The following is a 19,433-nucleotide window of genomic DNA, read 5'->3' as shown; positions in this document are numbered from 1 at the left end:
AGATTCCTTTGAGACTCTAAAGGAAAGCAGAGTTCTCTTGGTTGGTGTGAGGCCTGAACTCTGGGCCTGGGCACTATCCCTCAGCTCTTTAGCTCAAGGCTAGTGCTCTACCACTTGAGCCACAGCCACTTCCTGCTTTTTCTGCTTTTGTGGTGCTGAGGAATCGAACCCAGAGCCTCATGCATGCAAGGCAAGCACTCTACCACTGAGCCACCTTCCCAGCCCCAAGCAGGGGTTTTTGAGAGCAACATAGAGGAGTCCACATCAGATTTTAGCAGTATTTTTACTTCTACATCCAAACTCCCTGGTTCCTCACAACAGCCCCGTGAGGTAGGTAGGGCAGGAAGGTTTCAGAGATCCCCATTTATAAAGATGAGGACACTGAGACACAGAATGACTTGCCCCAAAGTCATACAAAGCATCAGTGTGGAAGGCCTCAAAGCCAGCATTCCCCTGGCCCTCTGGTAGTTTCCCACATCCTGTCTTCCATTCATCTCTGTCCCCCACTACTCTGAACACTCATTGGATCTACTAAGACCCTCGAGGCGGGTCAACAGTTGAAAAATTTTCAGGAATGGCCACTGGGGTAGGCCTCATCAACTGTATGATTAGGGTGTTGTGGGGGGTCGGGGAATAGGGTTTAAGGCCAGCTTTCCTCTCTCCCCACTTCCCAGTTGGATAGAGGGTCTAAGTAGTTTCTAGGAGAACAGCTGAGCTAGGTATGGTTCATGACTAGACGGTGGTAAAGGGAGTGTGAGTAGACTATGCTAATGACAAAAGCTCTCCAACCCCAATCACGGAAGGCTGTGTGCCTCAGTGCCTACCTCTAGTGCTTCCTGCACCCCCACACAGCCACAGAGAGCTCCCTCCGCTACAAAAGGAGTCAGACACCTGCTTCCCCTGAGCTGCTCCAATGAACCGGTCCCACCAGTCCTTCAGACTCCATCTCGCAGACATAGTGCTTCTACAGCTTGGCTGGGACCCTGGGCCACACCGCCAATCACAAACAGCCTGGACCCAGCCTGGAGGCTAGAACAGGAGCAGCGGGCTGTGGGCATAGCAGGCAGTGCCTCCCAGCGCCTTCGGGCAAGACTGAAGCTCTCTGCAGAGCCCAGAGGGCATGGCTGATTCCCTGCAGGAAGAGAGAGGGATGATTGTAAGGTGCCCCAGGCCTTTTTGCTCCCTAAAAGCCAGTGCATGATCCAATAGTTATCATTGCAGGATAGGCTAAGTGCTTTGCTCCTCATTGGCTCATGCATGCATTCATTCATTCATACTCTGATCTGTCCACTAGGTCACACATTCAGTGATCATTTATTCTCTGTGTCCTTGGCCTCTACACACACACACACACACACACACACACACACACACACACACCTATTTAAGCACTAGGGGACACCCTAAGAATTGGGCCAGAGTACACCCTGACTGTTTTATGGACAGGGAAAGTCCTGATCCTTGAAGTTACAGAAAATGGGAGGGAGGGAGAGTCCTGATCCCTAGAGATCACAGAAATTGGGGGGAGGGAGGGGGTCACCTGGTAGGTGCTACTCTTTCCTGTTTTTTTTTTGGTTTTTCTTTTGTCAGTCCTGGGGCTTGAACTCTGGGCCTGGGCACTGTCCCTGAGCCATAGTTGTTCAAGGACAGCATTCGATCACTTGAGCCACAGCGCCACTTCCAGCTTTTTCTGTGATTAATTGGAGATAAGAGTCTCACGAACTTTCCTGCCAGGGCTGGCTTCAAACCATGATCCTCAGATCTTAGCCTCCAGAGTAGCCAGGATTCCTTGAACTAAAGAGCTCAAGGATAGCGCCTAGGCCCAGAGTTCAAGCCCCATGACCAACCAAAATAAATAAAATAAAAAACAGGACATCAGAGTAGCTAGAATGACAGTGGTGAGCCACCAGCACCCAAATCTTTCCTGTCTTATGTTCCTTTCTTCTCCCTTGTCCCAGAGACTTACCAAGGCCCCCAATAGCCACGATGTGGCCCCCAAGGGAGCCAACCACAAAATCAGCTCTCTTATCCCTCATGCGTAGACTACGGGGAAGTTTGGTCCAGGATCCTGCAGGAGAGAAGATATCAAACCTAAATACACATAGACACAGACACACAATGCCCCTCCCTCCCACAGAGAATAAGACCATCCAACATAGCCACTGCTCACCATGCTCCAGATCAAACATCTCCACAGTGTTGACAAAATGTGGACGAGAGTAGAAATTGTGGGGCCCGGGCTGCTGCAGACCCCCCAAGCTGAACACATTGTCTTCAGCCATGGCACAGCCAGCGAAGGCCCGGCGGCTGGGCAGGCTTGGATGTCGGGTCCAGGTACGGGCCTCCAAATCAAAAGCTTCGAAAGCAGTCACTGGGAGCTTGCCTTGGCGGCCTCCTGGCAAAGGAAATGGAGCAGTTTGGTGGGAGCTGAGTGGGTTTGGTGAGATATTCATTTATTGGGTAACTGATCTGTCTCCCCTGAGCTTTCCATACCCAGTGGTATTGCACAGTGACCCCCACAAGACCCCTAGGCATTGGGTTTGATTTTTTTGTTGTTGGTGGTGGTCATGGGGCTTGAACTCTGGGCCTGAGCACAGTCCCTGAGCATTTCAGCTCAAGGTGAGCGCTCTACCACTTGAGCCACTGCACCACTTCTGATTTTCTGAGTGGTTTATTGGAGATCAGAGTCTCATGGACTTTCCTGCCTGGGGTGGCTTTGAACTGTGATACTCAGATCTCAGCCTCTTGAGGAGCTAGGATGACAGGCGTGAGCCACCAGCACCCGGCTGGGTTTGATTTTTCCAACCCTCGCAGGGTCGAGAGTTAGAACTTTATCGTAGGCCTGGATTATCCTCTTCCCCACATCCTTCGAAGTTTTTCCACACTCATCCTCATCCTGATCCCTACTCCAGCCAGAAGTCTCCAGGATGGAGACTTTGAAATGTCTTCCCACATCCCCTAGCCCTTACCCAGGACATAGATCTTGTTCCCATGCAGGAAGGTAGAGGCCCCGTAGCAGGGAGTGGGCATGGAGGGGAGCGAAAGCCAGCAGTCTCGGCGGGGTTCATAGACTCGTACCTGGGCCTGGGGAGCTGTGTCAGGGCCCATTCCCCCTAGAGCATACACCAAACCATCTGTGTAGAAAAGAACACATTAGGCTGTACCCCAACCTGGCTAGGGCATCCCACACTGACAAGTTTGCCCTGGTCAGGCCCCTGGGGCTGATGGGAGTGGATAGAGACCCAGGTATTTATTTGAAACCTTTCTGGAGTGGTAACTTAAAAAGAGCTGGGATCCCTCCTCTGGCCAGGGGACCCTCCAAGTGAAGAGCAGGAGGCAGCTGATCTAATTATAATCCAGCTCCGTCTCCCTGGAGACGCTATGGCAACTAAGTCTGGCATTTAAGCAGGCTGGCCTGGACCTGGTGGTCAGACCAGAGGCCACAAGGTAGAGACTTCCCTGGGGGCGGGAGAGGGGGTGGCATATGGGGGAAAGGAGAAGGAGGAGCAGCCCAGCTCAATCTCAAAATCAGACTCTGGGGATCCATTGGGAGCTGAGGTATAGGCTAGAAGAGAGGTTTGGGCTACAAGTCTTTAACCCCAATCATCCAGCTAGCACCACTACATCACAGTCTTACCTTACTCTAGAGAAGATTCTTGCCTTATTTTAGGCCTTAGTAAAGGTTAGTTCATAGTGTGTTTTCTCGGCCTTGGAATGATGGACAAGTCAGCTGGGGGCTTCCATGGCAACCATCCCCAGGTCGGCTTGGCCTCTGCCTACGTCAAAATCGTGTGTGTGTGTGTGTGTGTGTGTGTGTGTGTGTGTGTGTGTGTGTGTTGGGAGGGGGATAGTCTAAGCACTTAAGCACTTGCTGGGCTCTAAGCCAAGGCCCTGCTCCCCTCCTCCATCCTGACTATTTATAACCAGGAGAGTCATTAGGCCACACCCCCTAATGTCTCTGAGAAATGAAGAATGGGGCAAGATGGTGGCTGGAGGTGGGGGGATGGGGGACGGAGGGAAGGGGGAGGGTCTCCCATCCTTCTGGAGGCCAGCTTGGGCTATATGTTTCCCATCTCATAGCCAGAAAAGGCAGCTCAACTGCAGGCTACTGTGACACTAGAGCTAGGTAGGACTAGATTTGAAGGGGTCAGCCATATCCTGGGCATCTCTTGTCCTGTCTCGGAGAGTAAAGGACCAAGAACAGAATAGAGGATGCCTGAGTACCTAATGGATCTTTTTTTTTTTTTCATTTTAGTAGGGTCACTCACCTCTCTCCACCGTGGCCACTCCCATGGCTGCTTGAGGCAGGGTAGCCCGACGCTCCCAGCGGCCTTCATCGGCCAGGTAGGCTTCCACCGCAGCTACTGGGCTCTGGAGCTCATCCACCCCGCCCACCATGAGCACCTGCTTCCCCAGAACCACAGCGGCCGCACCAGCCCGGGCAGTGGGCAGGGGTGCCAACGCCAGCCATGTGTGTGAGGCCATGTCCAAAGTCTCGGCAGTGTCCAGAGGTAATCCAGCCCGGCCACAGCCCCCCAACACCAACAGGTGTCCATCTTGGTGGGCCACTGTACCATAGACACGGCAAGTAGGCATGGGAGGAAGCACCTGCCAAGCAAAGGCCCGGCCACCACCCGCAGCCATGTTGCTCATGGCCAGTGGCAAGCCATGCTCTCTTCTCAGGCGACGAACCTCACTAGGAGAATGTGATGAGGCCACATTTGGATTCTACTAGCGCTGCAGGGAGTGTGTAACCGTTAGTCCACGACTGTGGCTTCTTCACCTGCAGGAGAGAGGGGAAAGGGTCAGGACTAATGCTCAGTTCTTCAGGAAACAGATGAGCAACTCAGAGTGGAGGACAAGGGGAAGCCCCAAATCCCTGATGAGAAAAGACCTCCCCTCTTTGCCTAGCATACCACTGGGGAGACCCCACTGGAGTGGGAAGACAAACTCAACACGCAGGTAGATTCCTCTCTGGCTATAGGATTAGGAGGGCTTTTCTTCAACCCCTGCTCTAACAACCAGGAGCTACTGGATCAAACCCGGTCTAAGGGGGAAGTAAGGTGACTAGAGGATTCTCCATCCTAGTATCCTTCTCCCCCCCCCCATACAAGTGAAGGGACCCTTCCCCCAAGTGCTATCAAGAACTAAACTCCATGCCCGGTGCTGGTGGCGCATGCCTGTCATCCTAGCTACTCAGGAGGCTGAGATCTGAGGATCGTGGTTCAAAGCCAGACTGGGCAGGAGAAGTCTATGAGACTCTTATCTCCAAAGAACCACCAGAAAACCAGAAGTGGCACTTGAGCTGAAGCGCTCAGGGACAGTGCCCAGGCCCAGAGTTCAAGCCCCAAGACAAACAAACAAACAAAAAAAAGAACTAAACTCCTCTGGGGACCATTTCACAGGGTCATCCACACTCACCAGCAAAAGACCAAGGCCAGCGGAGCCCCCAGTGGCTCACGCCTGTAATCCTAGCTGCTCAGGAGGCTCAGATCTGAGGACCGTAGTTCAAAATCAGTTAACTACTGGGAAAAGGTCAGAAGTGGCCCTGTGGCTCAAGAGCTAGAGAGCTAGCTTTGAGCCAAAGAAGCTCAAGGAGATTGCCCTGGCTCTGAGTTCAAGCCCCAGTTCTGGCATGCATGCACATACATGCACATGCACACACACACTCACACACACACACACACACACACACACAAAATGACCAAGATCTGGGGCCTGGACCTCAGGATTCCAATCTATTTTTTTTTTTTGTCGGTCGTGGGGCCTGAACTCTGGACCTAGGCGCTGACCTCAGCTCTTCAGCTCAAGGCTAGTGTTCTACCCCTTGAGCCACAGGGCCACTTCCAGCTTTTTCTGCTTCTATGGTGCTGAGGAATCGAACCCAGGGCCTCATGCATGCAAGGCAAACCACTTCCACTAAGCCACTAACCACCTTCCCAGCCCCTCCACTCTACTCTTGACATTCAGGCTCACGGGTTTGCCCAGGCCAGCAGGTTGGATCCAGAGGGGAAACTGATTTAATGAAGGGTCCCAAGAGGGTCCAGGGCATTTTCTGTAAGACAAAAAGCAGCTGGGATTTCTGAGCACGTTAGGATCAATCAGTTTCTTCAAGTGTTGTTCCCCCCCCCCCCCAAGCCTCCCCTTTTTCAATGGAGACTCCACTACTAAGCACCCCTGGACCTGACAAAAGAGGGCCCCAAACTTGGCAGCTGGAAGAAGAGGTGGGGGCGGGGTCTGGCTAGAGTAGACTTGGGGCGCTACGCCTCACACCCCCCCAAACTCTTCCCCTGAGCGCGGGTTCCCACGGGGGACTCACTCACCCTACGGGGTGGGGGGTGGTCTCTGTTGTCACCAAGGCACTGGGTGGATGGGGAGAAAGTGGGGCGTGGGGGGCGGTCCAGCCCGTTCCACCTCCGCTGACGCCCCGGCTCCGGTTAGGGATTGAAGCTGGGATCTGGCGGGGGCTCCGCACCGGCGTGGGGCGGGGCTGCACCGGGTCCGCCCCTTGCTTCTTCCCCCTCCCCCCCTCCTCTCCCCTCCGATTCAGGGTGGGGGGGGGCGGGAGTGGGGGGGGGGAGAGGAAACCTCCTCCCGCCTTAACTCTGCACTCGCCACAGCCGGAGCAGGGCGCGCGGCCACACACGGACCTACAGGCTTCTTGGATAGACACTTGGGCCTGCAAGGATTTAGGGTGCGATCGAGGGGGGCGCGTTGGTAAGCTGTTATGGTGGGAGGGTGTCCGGGGTCGGGGAGGATCGTTCTGATCTGGAACCAAGAGGCCGGAGCACCCCTCACCCCCCCCCACCCCCGCCCCATCTCAGCTGAGCTCTGAGATCTCCAACCACGGGCTCGACGACGGCTCCCCCTGGAGGCCACTTGCGGCCTAGCCTGGGCCGCCTTGTCTGATGGGAAGCATTGAGTTAGATTGCACCAACCCTGGCAACAAAGAAGGGCACAATATTAGACTCTGTACATTCTCCTGGGGAGGGAAGAAATGGACCCTGGTGGGAGCAGGGCTTGACAGGCCCTTTTTGACAGGCCTAGATGGGGGAAATTCTTGGGTTAACTGAGCAGAGGAATGGACTAGAAAAATCAAGAGACAAGTCAGAAGTCTAGGGCTTCTGGTCACTCTGGTCTCTTACTCTAAGATCTGAGACTAGAGCTGGGAAGGTGGCTTAGTGGTAGAGTGTTTGCCTAGTATGCATGAAGCCCTGAGTTCGATTCCTCAGTATCACATACACAGAAATAGCTAGAAGTGGCACTGGGGTTCAAGTGGCAGAGTGCTAGCTTTGAGCCAAAGAAGCTCAGGGACAGTGCCTAGGCAACCTTGAGTTCAAGCCCCAGGACTGGCAAAAAGGAAAAAAGAAAAAAGATGTAGGACTGGTACTACTCTGTGTTCCAAAGTGACTGTCTGTGGTCCTGATATAAAGCCTGCCTCTAGCCAACTATGGGATCAAATAAGAACAAATTGGTGTGGAGAAGACTCACTTATTTCAGACTCAAACGCTGGTCCAGCTTACGCTTTTTGAGTATTCAGACTATAGCTGACTTTTTGTTGTTGATGGTGACTGTAGAATTTGAACTCAGGGCCTGGGTGCTGTCCCTGAGCTCTTCAGCTCAAGGCTAGCACTCTACCACTTTGAGCCACAACACCACTTCCAGTTTTCTGGTGGTTCACTGGAGATAAGAGTCTGGCTTTGAACTATGATCCTCAGATCGCAGGCTACTGAGTAGCTAGGATGACAGGCGTGAGCCACCAGCACCCAGCTTATTAGCTGACTTTCCTAGCTGGGGATCCACTTGTAGAGGAGCAGTCATTTGTCTGTGTCTTGTAGTGTCTTTGTCTGCTTACTGCTTTGTTCCTCTTTCATGTGTAGTGATTGTTTTAGTGTTGCCCAAAGCAGACATGGAGACAAAGATAAAAGTGCAGAAGTTAGTGTGGGAGGTGAAGCCAGAAAGAACCAGCAGAGGAGTAGCAAGTAGGCAGCCAATTAGGGAGGTGTCATCAAGCATGTTATCACTATGGGAAAATGGAATCAGATCCTGCAGAGGATTCTGGGAACCAGTGTAGAACTGAGCCTTACATTATTACTGCCCCCAAAGAGCAAGGGGGAACTAAGGAAAATTAAGTTTGATAACTAAACTCATTGTCAAATTCCTATCCATTGGCTGGGAAGTTGGCTTATTGGTAGAGTGCATGCCTAGCGTGCATGAAGCCCTGGGTTCCATTCCTCAGTACCACATACACAGAAAAGGCAGAATGATGCTGTGGCTCAAATGGTAGAGTGCTAGCTTAAGCACAAAGAGGCTCAGGGACAGTGTCCAGGCCCTGAGTTCAAGCCCCAGGACTGGCAAAAAACAAAGAGCAGGAGAATCCTCATGCCTGTGGCTCATGCCTGTAATCCTATCTATTAACGAGGCTGAGATCTGAGGATGGTGGTTCAAAGCCAGTTGGGGCAGAAAAGTGGGTGAGATTCTTATCTCTTGTAAATCACTAGAGTCTAAGATCTACAGTCAGCTTGTCAATTAAGGCCCAACCCTGTGTCCCTGTTTACAAAAATCTGTTCAGTTGGGCTGGGAATGTGGCTTAGTGGTAGAGTGCTTGCCTAGCATGCATGAAGCCCTGGGTTTGATTCCTCAGTACCACATACACAGAAAAAGCCAGAAGTGGCGTTTTGGCTCAAGTGGTAGAGCACTAGACTTCAGCAAAAGAAGCTCAGGACCAGAATTCAAACCCCACAACCGACAAAAAAAAAAGACTTTAGCCCATATTAGTCGCTTGCCTCTCATTTCTTACATGTGCGCGCACACACGCACACACACACACACACACAAAAACAGAAGTGGTTCTGTGACTCAGACTGCTAAAGCACTAGCCTTGAGCAAAAATATTCAGGGACAATGCCCAGGTCCTGAGTTCAAGCCTCACGACAGAGAGAGAGAGAGAGAGACAGAGAGAGAGAGACAGAGAGACACAGAGACAGAGAGAGATTCAGAAACACAGAGACACAGAGAGACAGAGAGAAGACAGATTTTGTGGTTTCTGCTAGACACCTTGGCTATGCTTGAAGGCATTTAAGGACCATCAATTCTGAGTCCTCAAGAAGCTAAAGGACAGACTGCAATGTAGCTCACAGATTAGATATATGCACAGCTAGACCCAGAGCTGGGGTTCTGTGTAGCACAGAATCTAAGGTGGAAAAGCACTTACTTAACAAGTGCAACATCATGGTAAGGCTGGGAAGGTGGCTCAGTGGTAGAGTGCTTGACTTGCATGCATGAGGCCCTGAGTTCGATTCCTCAGCACCACATAAGCAGAAAAAGCCGGAAGTGTGCTGTGGCTCAAGTGGTAGGGTGCTAGCCTTGAACTGAAGAGCTGAGGGACAGCGCCCAGACCCAGAGTTCAGGCTCTACGACGGACAAAAAAAAAAAAATCATGGGTTTGATCCCCAGTATCAAGAAAGAAAAGACAAAAAAGAAGAAGAAGAGGCAGAAGGGGAGGAAGAAGAAGAAGCTGCTAAGCTACATCAGTTAAGGCCTAGGGTATGGCCAAGTGGAACAGTCATTTGTCTTTAGGGGTGCCTGGGCCTCACTGTATAGGGAAAGAAATTGAGGACTCTGGGCTCATAGAGAAGGAAGACTCTAAATGAAGCAAGCAACCATCTTTTATTACCCATCACCAACTACTAAACACGCCACCATGGTGAGGACTAGAGTATAAGAATTGTACTCTAGGCAGTTTTCTGCTTTCTGGTTTAGGATCTGACGTTTTACTTCATACCAGGATCCCATACTGGTTTGCAACTTGTACTTGGGATCTCCTGACCTGTGGGATCTTTGGTTAAAGCTTTGGAGACCATCTAGATTTCCTTTGCTCCCCCCCCCCCATGTTAATTTTGACTATGCCATCTAATTTGGTGCTGCTCTAGTAGAAGAACCTATAACCCCTTTGCAGGCTAAAGAGCATAGGTGGAAAGATTGAGGTCCTAGACTTATAGGTCAAAAGATAGGTACCTTGGGAGGTACGCACTGGAAAGGTGGCTCAGTGGTAGAGTGTTTGCCTTGCATGCATGAGGACCTGGGTTCAATTCCTCAGCACCACATAAGCAGAAAAAGCCAGACATGATGCTGTGGCTCAAGTGGAGGTAGGACTGTGTGTCATTGAGAGGCTGAGGATGAGCCAGGATCTTACCATCACATGTGTGCACCCATGCCTGGGCAAGTGTGCAAGGCCCACTCTGGTATAACGTGGCTCACAGATTAGATATATACACAGCTGGACCCAGAGCCTGGGGTTCTGTGTAGCACAGAATCTAAGGTGTATGCTCACAGGTGCACACCAGCTTTTCATTTGGTGTGTTGTGGGACCCCTTCTAAGGAAGAGAGGAAGAGTTCTTGCCCGAAGAGGTACCTTAGCAACAAAACAAAGAGAAGATGTCTTGAAACACTTCCTGTTAGAAGAGAATCAGTCAGTCTCCATACATGTGTGATGGAGAATGGCCTGGAGTTTTCCAGGAACCAGTTTCAGCTGTCACTGTGAAATAGGGAGTTAGGGTCTGGACCCCCTCCTCCCACCCCCCCCCCACTTCCCTAACCCTCCCCCCGTATCTTGGTCATGTGTTGGATGGTAGAATGTGAAGCCCCTCCCCTTCAGGTAATAGGCGTGTCTGAATCCCTGAAGGCAGGGGTGGAATCTTGGCTGATAGGTTACTAAACCTGTCAGTCCAGTGCTTGGGACTGGGAGTTTCTTGTGATTCTGCCCACTGACCTGACCCTATTTAGGCCCATACCAGCTCAAACTCCACTACGCCAGGCCACTTGTCTCTGTATTCCTGTCCTGTCTTCTGTCTCCTGACTTTTTTCTCATCACCATAACATCCTAATTCAGCTCTCCATTCGAGAGCTGAATTTGTTTGAAATTGTTTTCTTTTTCTCCTCTCTAGCCTTCATGGCTCGGTTTCCTAACAGTGTTAAGTGTATTTGTGGGCTGCTGGTTTGCAAGACAGGAGTCCACCATGAAGCCTATTTTTCCCCCCAGTCCTAAGGCTTGAACTCAAGGCCTGGGCACTGTCCCTGAATTTCTTTTGTTCAAGGCTAGCAATCTGCCACTTTATGTGGTACTGAGGAATCGAATTCAGGGTTTCATGCATACTAGGCAAGCACTCTACCACTAAGCCACCTTCCCAGCCCCTGTCACTGGCCTTTTAATAAAGACTCCAAGATTCGACCTCTCAAAACATGGCTTCCTGTTTTTTCACCTAACAACTGCACTATCAGATTCTCCTTAGAAAGGGTGTGTTAGCGAAATGAGCTCCCCTCCCATAGTTCATTACACTCTTTCCCCTCTCCACAGCTTAGCCTGCTCCCTTCCTAGGCAACACGAGGCTCACGTAGTAAAGGCAGTCAGTAATCAGCCTCCAGCCCCCCCTTTACCTTGGGATGGCACTTCTCTGGGGCAGCTACCACCATATAAGGCAGCAAGAGCCCCTCAGAGTGACCTTCAGGTCTGGGCAGCTGCAGGACCCCTTATCTACTATCTGGGCAGCAGACATAAATCCTAGTCGGCCATGATGAAGCCTCTGGCTCACATGCCCACACCAGGATCTCCTCCTAGCCCCTTCTAAACCTCCTAGGTTATATAGATCTCCTTCTCCTAGCCCCTTCTAGCCCCTCCTAAACCTCCTAGGTTATATAGGTCACCTCAGACAATAGCCGGGCCTCCTTCTCACTTCTCCCTTGTGAGAAGGGGTCTTGCTGGACCCTCTCCCAGCAACAGACCTTCCTTTGTTCTCTGTACCTGGATGTCTGCCTGGATTCCTGGCAAAAGTCTAATTTACCCTATCAGGGTGTCAGATACCCCCCCTCTTCCCCCCCCCCCCCCCAATCCTAGCTGAGTCCTAGTTGAGTCTAACCTGAGGGTGAGTTCAGGAAACATCTGCTCAGATTCCCACACTGGACCAGATGGGCCAGAGCAACTTCCCTTCCATAACCACTCTCTCCAGGTAACCCTCCTTAGTACATGCCAGATTTGGAATCTGGGGGTGTCTGTGTGGGGGGATGGGGGGGTGGAAATGGGGTCTCGAAGGCAGGGAGAAGTCAAGGGCCAGCAGGGCGGGCCCGAATCCCGGAAGCGGAAGTCGCGCGCGCACTTCCGGTGGCAGTGGGCGGCCATGTTGGAGCGGCAGAGGCGGCGCAGCAGCGCATCCTGGGGTCCCCGCGGCGGCGCCGGTAGGTTGGAGCCGCAGGCCTGACCGCGCTGCGGAGGGGCGGTCAGTGAGGCGGCGGGGCGGAGAGTCTGGGTGGTGGCCCGCTCTTCTCGGACCCGCATTCCCCGCCGGCTGGGCCGTGCCCCCCCCCGTTCCCCGCCCACCCGGCGACCCCACCCGGGGGGGGGGCCTCCCCGGACCCGAGCCGGGCGGGCACCGCCCCGCGGCTGGCAGATCCTTACCCCCCCTCCTTCCTTCTGCCGTTGGGGAGAGAGGGGTGGGGGCCGACGGATCCGCCTTCCCTCCCCCCCCCTCCCTCCCCAATCCCGCCCCCACCCCGAACCCACCGCGCCCCTAAAATCTTACTTTTTCCTCTGTCTCCCCCCCCCCCCCCAATCTTTGGTCAACTTTCTTTGCTGGCCCCTTTCAAAGGTGTGAATCGATGGATCCGGCTGGTGTCTCCCAAAGCTTTTTTTTTTTTTCTCCCCCCCCCCCGCCTCCTTTTTTTTTGGGGGGGGGCGGGCATCAAAATGACCCCAGCCCAAGACAGCCCGGGTCAAGGAATTCCCCCGGATCACACCGGCCTGCCCCTTCCCCCACCCCCTAATTATCTCTGGCAAAGGTTTGAGGGTGGGAAGTATTATTAGGCCCCCTCCTTTTTTTCTTTTTTCTTTCTTTCTTTTTTTTTTTTTTACTTTGCCAGTCCTAGGCTGAACTTGGGGCCCAGGTACCGTCCCCTCAGTTTCTTTTCCTCAAAGCCAACATATTACCACTTCAGCCACAGTGGCACTTCCAGCCTTTTCTGTGGATGAGGTACTGAGGGATCACCCAGGGCTTCAAGCATGCAAGGCAAGCCACCATATATCACTGAGGCCACATAACCCAGGGCCCTCCTTCATTCTACAATTCACGCACTATATCCACCTCAGCCACATTGTCCCCCTCCCCTCCCCCCAAAAAAGAAAATAAATTTAAAAAACCCTGAAGTCTTGTGCAAGGATTAAGCCTGGAAAGCATCCTCTGGGGATTGAAAAATGCCTTTTGACACCTGAGGATCCAAGAATGTTTTCAAACAAAGAGCCCCAAGGGGATTTTTGTTTCCCTCAGGGGATTCTTAAGACTACAACCAGAATCCTACATCAGCTCCATTAGGGCTGTGGAAAGAAGCTATGCACACAGGGCCTCCAAACCCCAGGGATTTACCTGATTCTCAATTGATCTTTTAATGCTCTGCCTTTTCCTGGGTTGGGTGCTAGATGAGAGTTGTCATTGGTGGCTATAACTTGGTAAACAAATCTGGGTGTTTCCAAACTCTTTTATCTGGGCTGTACTGAAGTCTGTAACTCTCTAAACTCTTGCTTAGGAAAGCTTAGACCACTAATAGAGACTTGATTGACCATTTCCCTTCCAGTGGTTTATTGTCTCTTTGATATGGTTGCCTAACCCCCAGCTGTCTACATGCTCCTTATCAGTTGTTTTCGTTTCTGTCAAAAAGCTGTCTCTTCTAGCACTTGGGAGGCTGAGTTAGGCAAATCTGTAGTTCCAGGCCAGGTTGAGTTAAATAGGAGTGTACGCACTTGCGTGCGCACACACATACCCCCTCACACTCACATGTGTGCAGACTTCTGGATCCTTATCTGAGGTAGTTGGTCTCCATAACTTTAGAGCCAGGAATTGACCACTTGGGTGGTATGCCTAGGGTCTCTGAAAGGAGAACATCCCACCCAATCCTCTCCATTTAAAAACAACAAGCTGGAAAGCCAGGCATTTGTGGTTCATGCCTGTAATCCTAGCTACTCAGGAGGCTGAGATCTAAGGATCACAGTTCAAAGCCAGCCCAGGCAGGAAAAGCTGTGAAACTATCTTCAATAAACCACCAGAAAACCGGAAGTGGCGCTGTGGCTCAGGTGGTAGAGCGCTAGCCTTGAGTTGAAGAGCTCAGGGACAGTGCTCAAGCCCAGAGTTCAAGCCCCATGACCTACAAAAACAAAAAGTCTCATGGACTGTCTGGGATGGCTTTGAACTGGGATCCTCAGATCTCAGCCTCCTGAGTAGCTAGGATTACAGGCGTGAGCTTCCAGCCCCCAGCAAGCTTGAACTCTGAACCACCTTTGGAGCCTCAGATCTCAGCCTCTTGAGTATCTAAGATGGGCATCAGCCACCAGTGCCTGGCAAGATAATCTTGTCAGTTTGTGTATGTGTTTATGTCGCATGCGCATGTGTGCCAGTACTGGGGCATGAACTCAGGACCTTGAGCTCTTGGATTTTTCTGCTGAAGGCTGGAATTCTACCACTTGAAACAATGCAGTTTTTTTTTTTTTTTTTTTTTTGTCCGTCATGGGGCTTGAACTCTGGGCCTGGGCGCTGTCCCTCAGCTCTTCAGCTCAAGGCAAGCGCTCTACTACTTGAGCTACAGCGCCACTTCCTGGAATTCTACCACTTGAGCCAGACTTCCAGTTCTTACACTCAAGAATGTTAGTGATGGATTTGCCTTGCCTTAGAACTGGACTCCTGGGCTGGTAATTTGCTCAGTGGTAGAGTGCTTGCCTACCATGCATGAGGCCCTGGGTTCAATTCCTCAGCACCACATACACAGAAAAAACCAAAAGTGGCACTATGGCTCAACTGGTAGAGTGCTAGCCTTGAGCAAAAAGAAACTCAGGGACAGTGCCTATGCCCTGAGTTCAAACCTCAGGACTGGGAAAAAAAAAAAACAAAACTGGGCTCTTTTAGAACAGGGATGTTTGCCTGTGTTCCTAAGACAGAATCTAGGTTTTGGGCATCAGAAAATAGTTGCAGTAGAGCTGGGAAGATGTCTTAGTGGTAGTGTTTGCCTAGCATACATGAAGCCCTGGGTTCAGTTCCTCAGCACCACATAAACAGAAAAGGCCAGAAGTGGTGCTGTGGTTCAAGTGGTAGAGCACTAGCCTTAAGTAAAAAGAAGCTTAGGGACGATGTCCAGGCCGTGAGTTCAAGGCTCAGCATTGGCAAAAAAAAAAAAAAAAGAACAGCCAGATGCCAGTGGCTCACAGCTGTAATCCTAACTACTCAGGAGACTGAGAGCTGAGGATCAAGGTTCAAAGCCAGCCCGGGCAGGAAAGTCCTTGAGACTCTTATCTCAAATAAACCTCCAGAAAACCTGAAGTGGCGCTGTGGCTCAAGTGGTAGAGCACTCACCTTTAGCTAAAGAGCTGAGGAACAGTGCCCCAAGCCCATTGTTCAAGCTCTGCAACTGACAGAGAGAAAGAAAGACAGACAGAAAGAGAAAAGGAAAATAGTCACAGCATGGGACTTGGCAGACAGGAGTGGGAGGATTGCTTGAGCCTATGAATTAGACCTGCTTGAACAACATAGTGAAATTTTAGCTAAAACAAAATACGGGATTGAACTAGACATAATAGCATATGCCTAATATCAGAAGTGGAGATCCTGAGACAGGAGGATTATGTAGGTGGGCGCCAGTGGCTCACACCTGTAATCCTCGCTACTCAGGAGGCTGAGAAATCTGAGGATCACGGTTCAAAACCAGCCCAGGCAGGAAAGTCTGTGAGACTCTTATGTCCAATGAACCACCCGAAAACCCAAAGTGGCGCCGTGGCTCAAAGTGCTAGAGTGCTAGCCTTGAGCTGAAGAGCTCAGGGACAGTGCCCGGGTCCAGAATTCAAGCCCCATGACTCACGAAAGTTGAAGGGATCTGGCTCAGTGATGGAATATTTATCTAGCATGCCTAAGACCCAAGGTTTGATCCCTTTGGCAGTGCCAAAAAGAAATGAGTAGAACTGAATTCAAATGAGCTAGGCTTAAACCTTTCTAGAAAGCCCAGGAACAAGTTGCTTGGCTCTGGGGTGCTTGCTAAGTGTATCCAGAAGAAAATGCCAGAGATCAGAAAACTAGGGTTTTACCCCAGCACTCTATCCAGGCTGTGCCATTGGGGTGGGGGGAGGAGATTTGGCCTGTCTAGCTCCATATATTTCGGTGCCATTCTTACTGATTGTTTTCTTCTTGCCTTGGAGGTGCCAGGCGCTAGTTTGTGGATACCCAGAGAGATCTGCAGTGCCTAATGCCATGAGCGTGGTGGCGCAGCATGTGGAAGAAAAAGCTGTCCACTCCTGGTCACGCATCTCCACAGCAGGGAAGAAGGTGCTGGAGGAGGCATTGCTTGTCTTTAATCCCATGAGCCAGGATCTCTGTGCCACCGAAGCCCAACTTGTGGCCTTTCTGCAGGGCCTGCGAGATGATGGCTTCCAGCCAACCATTCTGCGCAGCGGTGATGTCTATGGCTATAGTTCGTGCACAGCCTCTCCCCCAAGCCAGACGAAACCACAAGCTTGTGCCAACTCAACTTCCACATCCCCTCCTCCAGCCAGTGCTCCCCAAACGGCCATGCCGTTATCCACAAGCCCAACCACACTATTCCCTATGTCACTGTCTGGCAGGCTGGCCAAAGAATCCACACCAGCTCTTGCCAAGCATACTACCACCAACCTGCTGCTGAGTTCCCTGAAGCAGTCAAGTGCCAGCCACACCAGTGGCAAAACCGTGGGCTTCCCTGCCCACCTTTATCCAGGTGTTTACCCTGCCATGCAGCTCTCTGTTGTCCTTGAGGCCCTGGTTCCATTCAAGACTCACCTGCCTTGCTTGGATGCTAAGCACAAGGCCCGGTCCCTGCAGCTGTCACTTGCAGACTGTCCTCTAAAGCTGCGGAAAGGTTTGGGAAAAGGTCCAGGGAACCCTGCACCCAAAGCCCCCAGAAAAAACACAACAAGCAAGGGCCTCAAATGTCTGACTCACAAAGGCCAGGGGACCGGACCCCGACAAGGCACTGGGCCCCAGAACAAGACCTCTAGAGCCACTGGGTCCCACAATAGCATGCAAGTGAAAAAGAGCTCTGCCCTAGGCACCAAGACGAAGGCAGCTGGAACTCTGATCAAAGCTGCCCAGGCTCTTGTCAGTGTAGCTCAAACACAAGCCAAGGCAGCACTGGCCAGGGGCAAAACAGCCCTGGTCAGAGGCAAGAAGGTACTGGCCAGAGGCAAAACAGCACTGGTCAGAGGCAAAACAGCACTGGCCAGGGGCAAAACAGCACTGGTCAGAGGCAAAACAGCACTGGTCAGGGGCAAAACAGCACTGGTCAGGGGCAAAACAGCACTGGTCAGGGGTAAAACAGCACTGGCCAGGGGCAAAACAGCACTGGTCAGGGGCAAAACAGCACAGGTCAAGGCCCAGAAAGCACTGCCTAAGGGAAAATCAGCACTTCCCAGAGGTAAGACAGCACTCGCCAAGAGCAAAACAGCACAGGCCAAGGCAAAAGTCGTGGTCACACAAGCCAAGGCTAAAGCAAAGGCAATAGATGCCAAAGCCAAGGTGGCTCAGACCAAACCCAGAGGCAGGCCAAAAGGATCTGTTCAGATCAGGACTGCAAGGAAGACCCAGAAAAGCCAGTCTGAGACTGTGGGACAGAAGAGGAAAAAGGCTGAGGAGGCAAAGGATCTTCTTCCCAAGAAGAGGACACGGCTTGGACTCCAATCTAAGGCTTGGCTGGGGCCTGCTACAGCCAAACTTAAGGCCCGTGCTATAAAGGTAGATAAGCAGTCCTCCGATGACGAAGTTCTGAAGTGGGCCCAGCGAATCTTCCGGGTGAACCTGTCTCCTATAATACGGCTTCAGCCATTGCTGCCATACTCAACATCCTGATTCCTTCGTAAGAATGTTTAGAAGAGCTCTGCAACAGTGAGGACTCTGAGTACCTCTCTAGGGCCCTGGTGGGCCAATCAGCCTCCTCTCAAAAACTGGAGGATTTGGGGTAGGGTGGGAAGTGGGAGGGGTGTTATGGCACAATGCACTGTGACTTGTTCTTTGAGTTGTATGTTCCCTGTTAGCTTCTATCACATTTTATACCTTTCCACCTTTTAGTCTCCCTGCTCATCGTGTGTGTGTGTGTGTGTGTGTGTGTGTGTGTGTGTGTGTGTGTGTGTGTGTGTGTGTGTGTGTGTGTGTGTGTGTGTGTGTGTAGCTGCTGGCAGGCCAGCTTGAACCTGGGGAAATTAGATGAAAGAGAGGATCTTGGTAGCTGGGGGTAGATAGTTAATTTGAGTAACGAGAGTGGGCAAGGCTTCAAGCCTCTTAGAAAAAGTAAGGCGTAGTTCAGGTGTTTAGCTACTTTTGAGTATGTGAGAGGGACCTCTTCCCCCCCCCCCCCTTTTTTTTTTTTTTTTGGTTGATTGTGGATTTGAACTCTGGGCCTGGGTGCTGTCCCTCAGTTCTTCACTCAAGGCTAGCGCTCTACTACTTGAGCCACAGTATCACTTCCAGTTTTTCTAGTGGTTAATTGGAGATAAGAGTCTCACGGACTTTCCTGCCTGGGCTGGCTTTGAACCATGATCCTCAGATCTCAGCCTCTTGAGTAGCTAGGATTATAGGTGTGCGTCACTGGTGCCTGGCTTTTTAACAAAGCTTTTTCTTTTTTTTTTTTTTTTGCCAGTTCTGTGGCTTGAACTCAGGGCCTGTCCCTAAACTTCTTTTGCTAAAGGCTAGCATTCTACCACTTGAGCCACAGTACTACTTCCAGCTTTTTCTGTGTATGTAGTACTGAGGAATCAAACCCAGGGCTTCATGCATGCTAGGCAAGCACTCTACCACTAAGCCACATTTCCAACCCCAACATTTCTAATAGGCAATAAAGGACTGGTTCTACTCTGTTCTCAGCACTGTCTCCCAAGCAGGATGTGCCAACTCTCTGAAACATACAAGCCCATGTTAAAGAGGACAAAATGTGGTCAGACCTGGGAGTAGAGAAAGTGATCAGAATGCACTCCGACTGCACCTGTGGCTCCCTCCTGTAATCCTAGCTACTCAAGAGGCTGAGATCTGATGATCATGGTTCAAAGCTATCTGGGGCAGGAAAGTCTGTGAAAAACCACCAGAAAACCAGAAGTGGTTCTCTGGCTCAAGTGATAGAGCACTAGCCTTGAGCTGAAGAGCTGAGGGACAGCGCCCAGGCTCAGAGTTCAAGCCCCTTGACCAACCAAAAAAAAAGTGGAGCTGTGGCTCAAGTGGTAGAGCATAGAGCACTAGCTTTGTGTTAAAAAAAAAAAACAAACAACTCAGGGACAGCACCCAAGTCCTGAGTTCAAGCCCCAGGGCCAGTACACACACACACACACACACACACACACACACGGACTGCTAGAGGTAAAATAAGAGCACACACACACACACACACGG

The 19,433-nt window shown here is 51.4% G+C and overlaps 2 protein-coding genes across 3 annotated transcripts; one reads left to right on the top strand and one right to left on the bottom strand.

The window, feature by feature from the left end:
• Positions 1-264: 264 nt before the first annotated feature.
• Positions 265-6,413, bottom strand: Klhdc8b (kelch domain containing 8B). 2 transcript variants are annotated; one of them, XM_042666074.1, is made up of 8 exons: positions 6,324-6,413; positions 5,977-6,055; positions 5,422-5,494; positions 4,269-4,783; positions 2,970-3,134; positions 2,171-2,395; positions 1,967-2,068; positions 265-1,132 (listed from the first exon to the last, which is right to left on the bottom strand). In XM_042666074.1, exons 4-8 carry the CDS (start codon positions 4,651-4,653, stop codon positions 936-938), a joined length of 1,074 nt encoding a protein of 357 aa, XP_042522008.1. In that variant the 5' UTR covers positions 4,654-4,783; positions 5,422-5,494; positions 5,977-6,055; positions 6,324-6,413; the 3' UTR covers positions 265-935. The 2 variants fall into 2 exon arrangements, with proteins under 2 accessions (XP_042522008.1, XP_042522009.1); XM_042666075.1 differs by lacking the exons at positions 5,422-5,494; positions 5,977-6,055.
• A 5,755-nt stretch (positions 6,414-12,168) lies between these two features.
• Ccdc71 (coiled-coil domain containing 71) lies at positions 12,169-18,400 on the top strand. Its single transcript, XM_042666073.1, has 2 exons — positions 12,169-12,231; positions 16,223-18,400. The coding sequence occupies exon 2, from the start codon at positions 16,275-16,277 to the stop codon at positions 17,901-17,903; it is 1,629 nt and encodes a 542-aa protein (XP_042522007.1). The 5' UTR covers positions 12,169-12,231; positions 16,223-16,274; the 3' UTR covers positions 17,904-18,400.
• Positions 18,401-19,433: the final 1,033 nt, after the last annotated feature.

This window comes from Dipodomys spectabilis, unplaced genomic scaffold (assembly GCF_019054845.1).
Source record: "Dipodomys spectabilis isolate Male_0828 unplaced genomic scaffold, ASM1905484v1 ptg000360l, whole genome shotgun sequence".
In the NCBI taxonomy this organism is placed as follows: domain Eukaryota; kingdom Metazoa; phylum Chordata; class Mammalia; order Rodentia; family Heteromyidae; genus Dipodomys; species Dipodomys spectabilis.
Note: the sequence above shows the minus strand (reverse complement) of the source record. Positions and strands in the feature narration are given on the sequence as shown.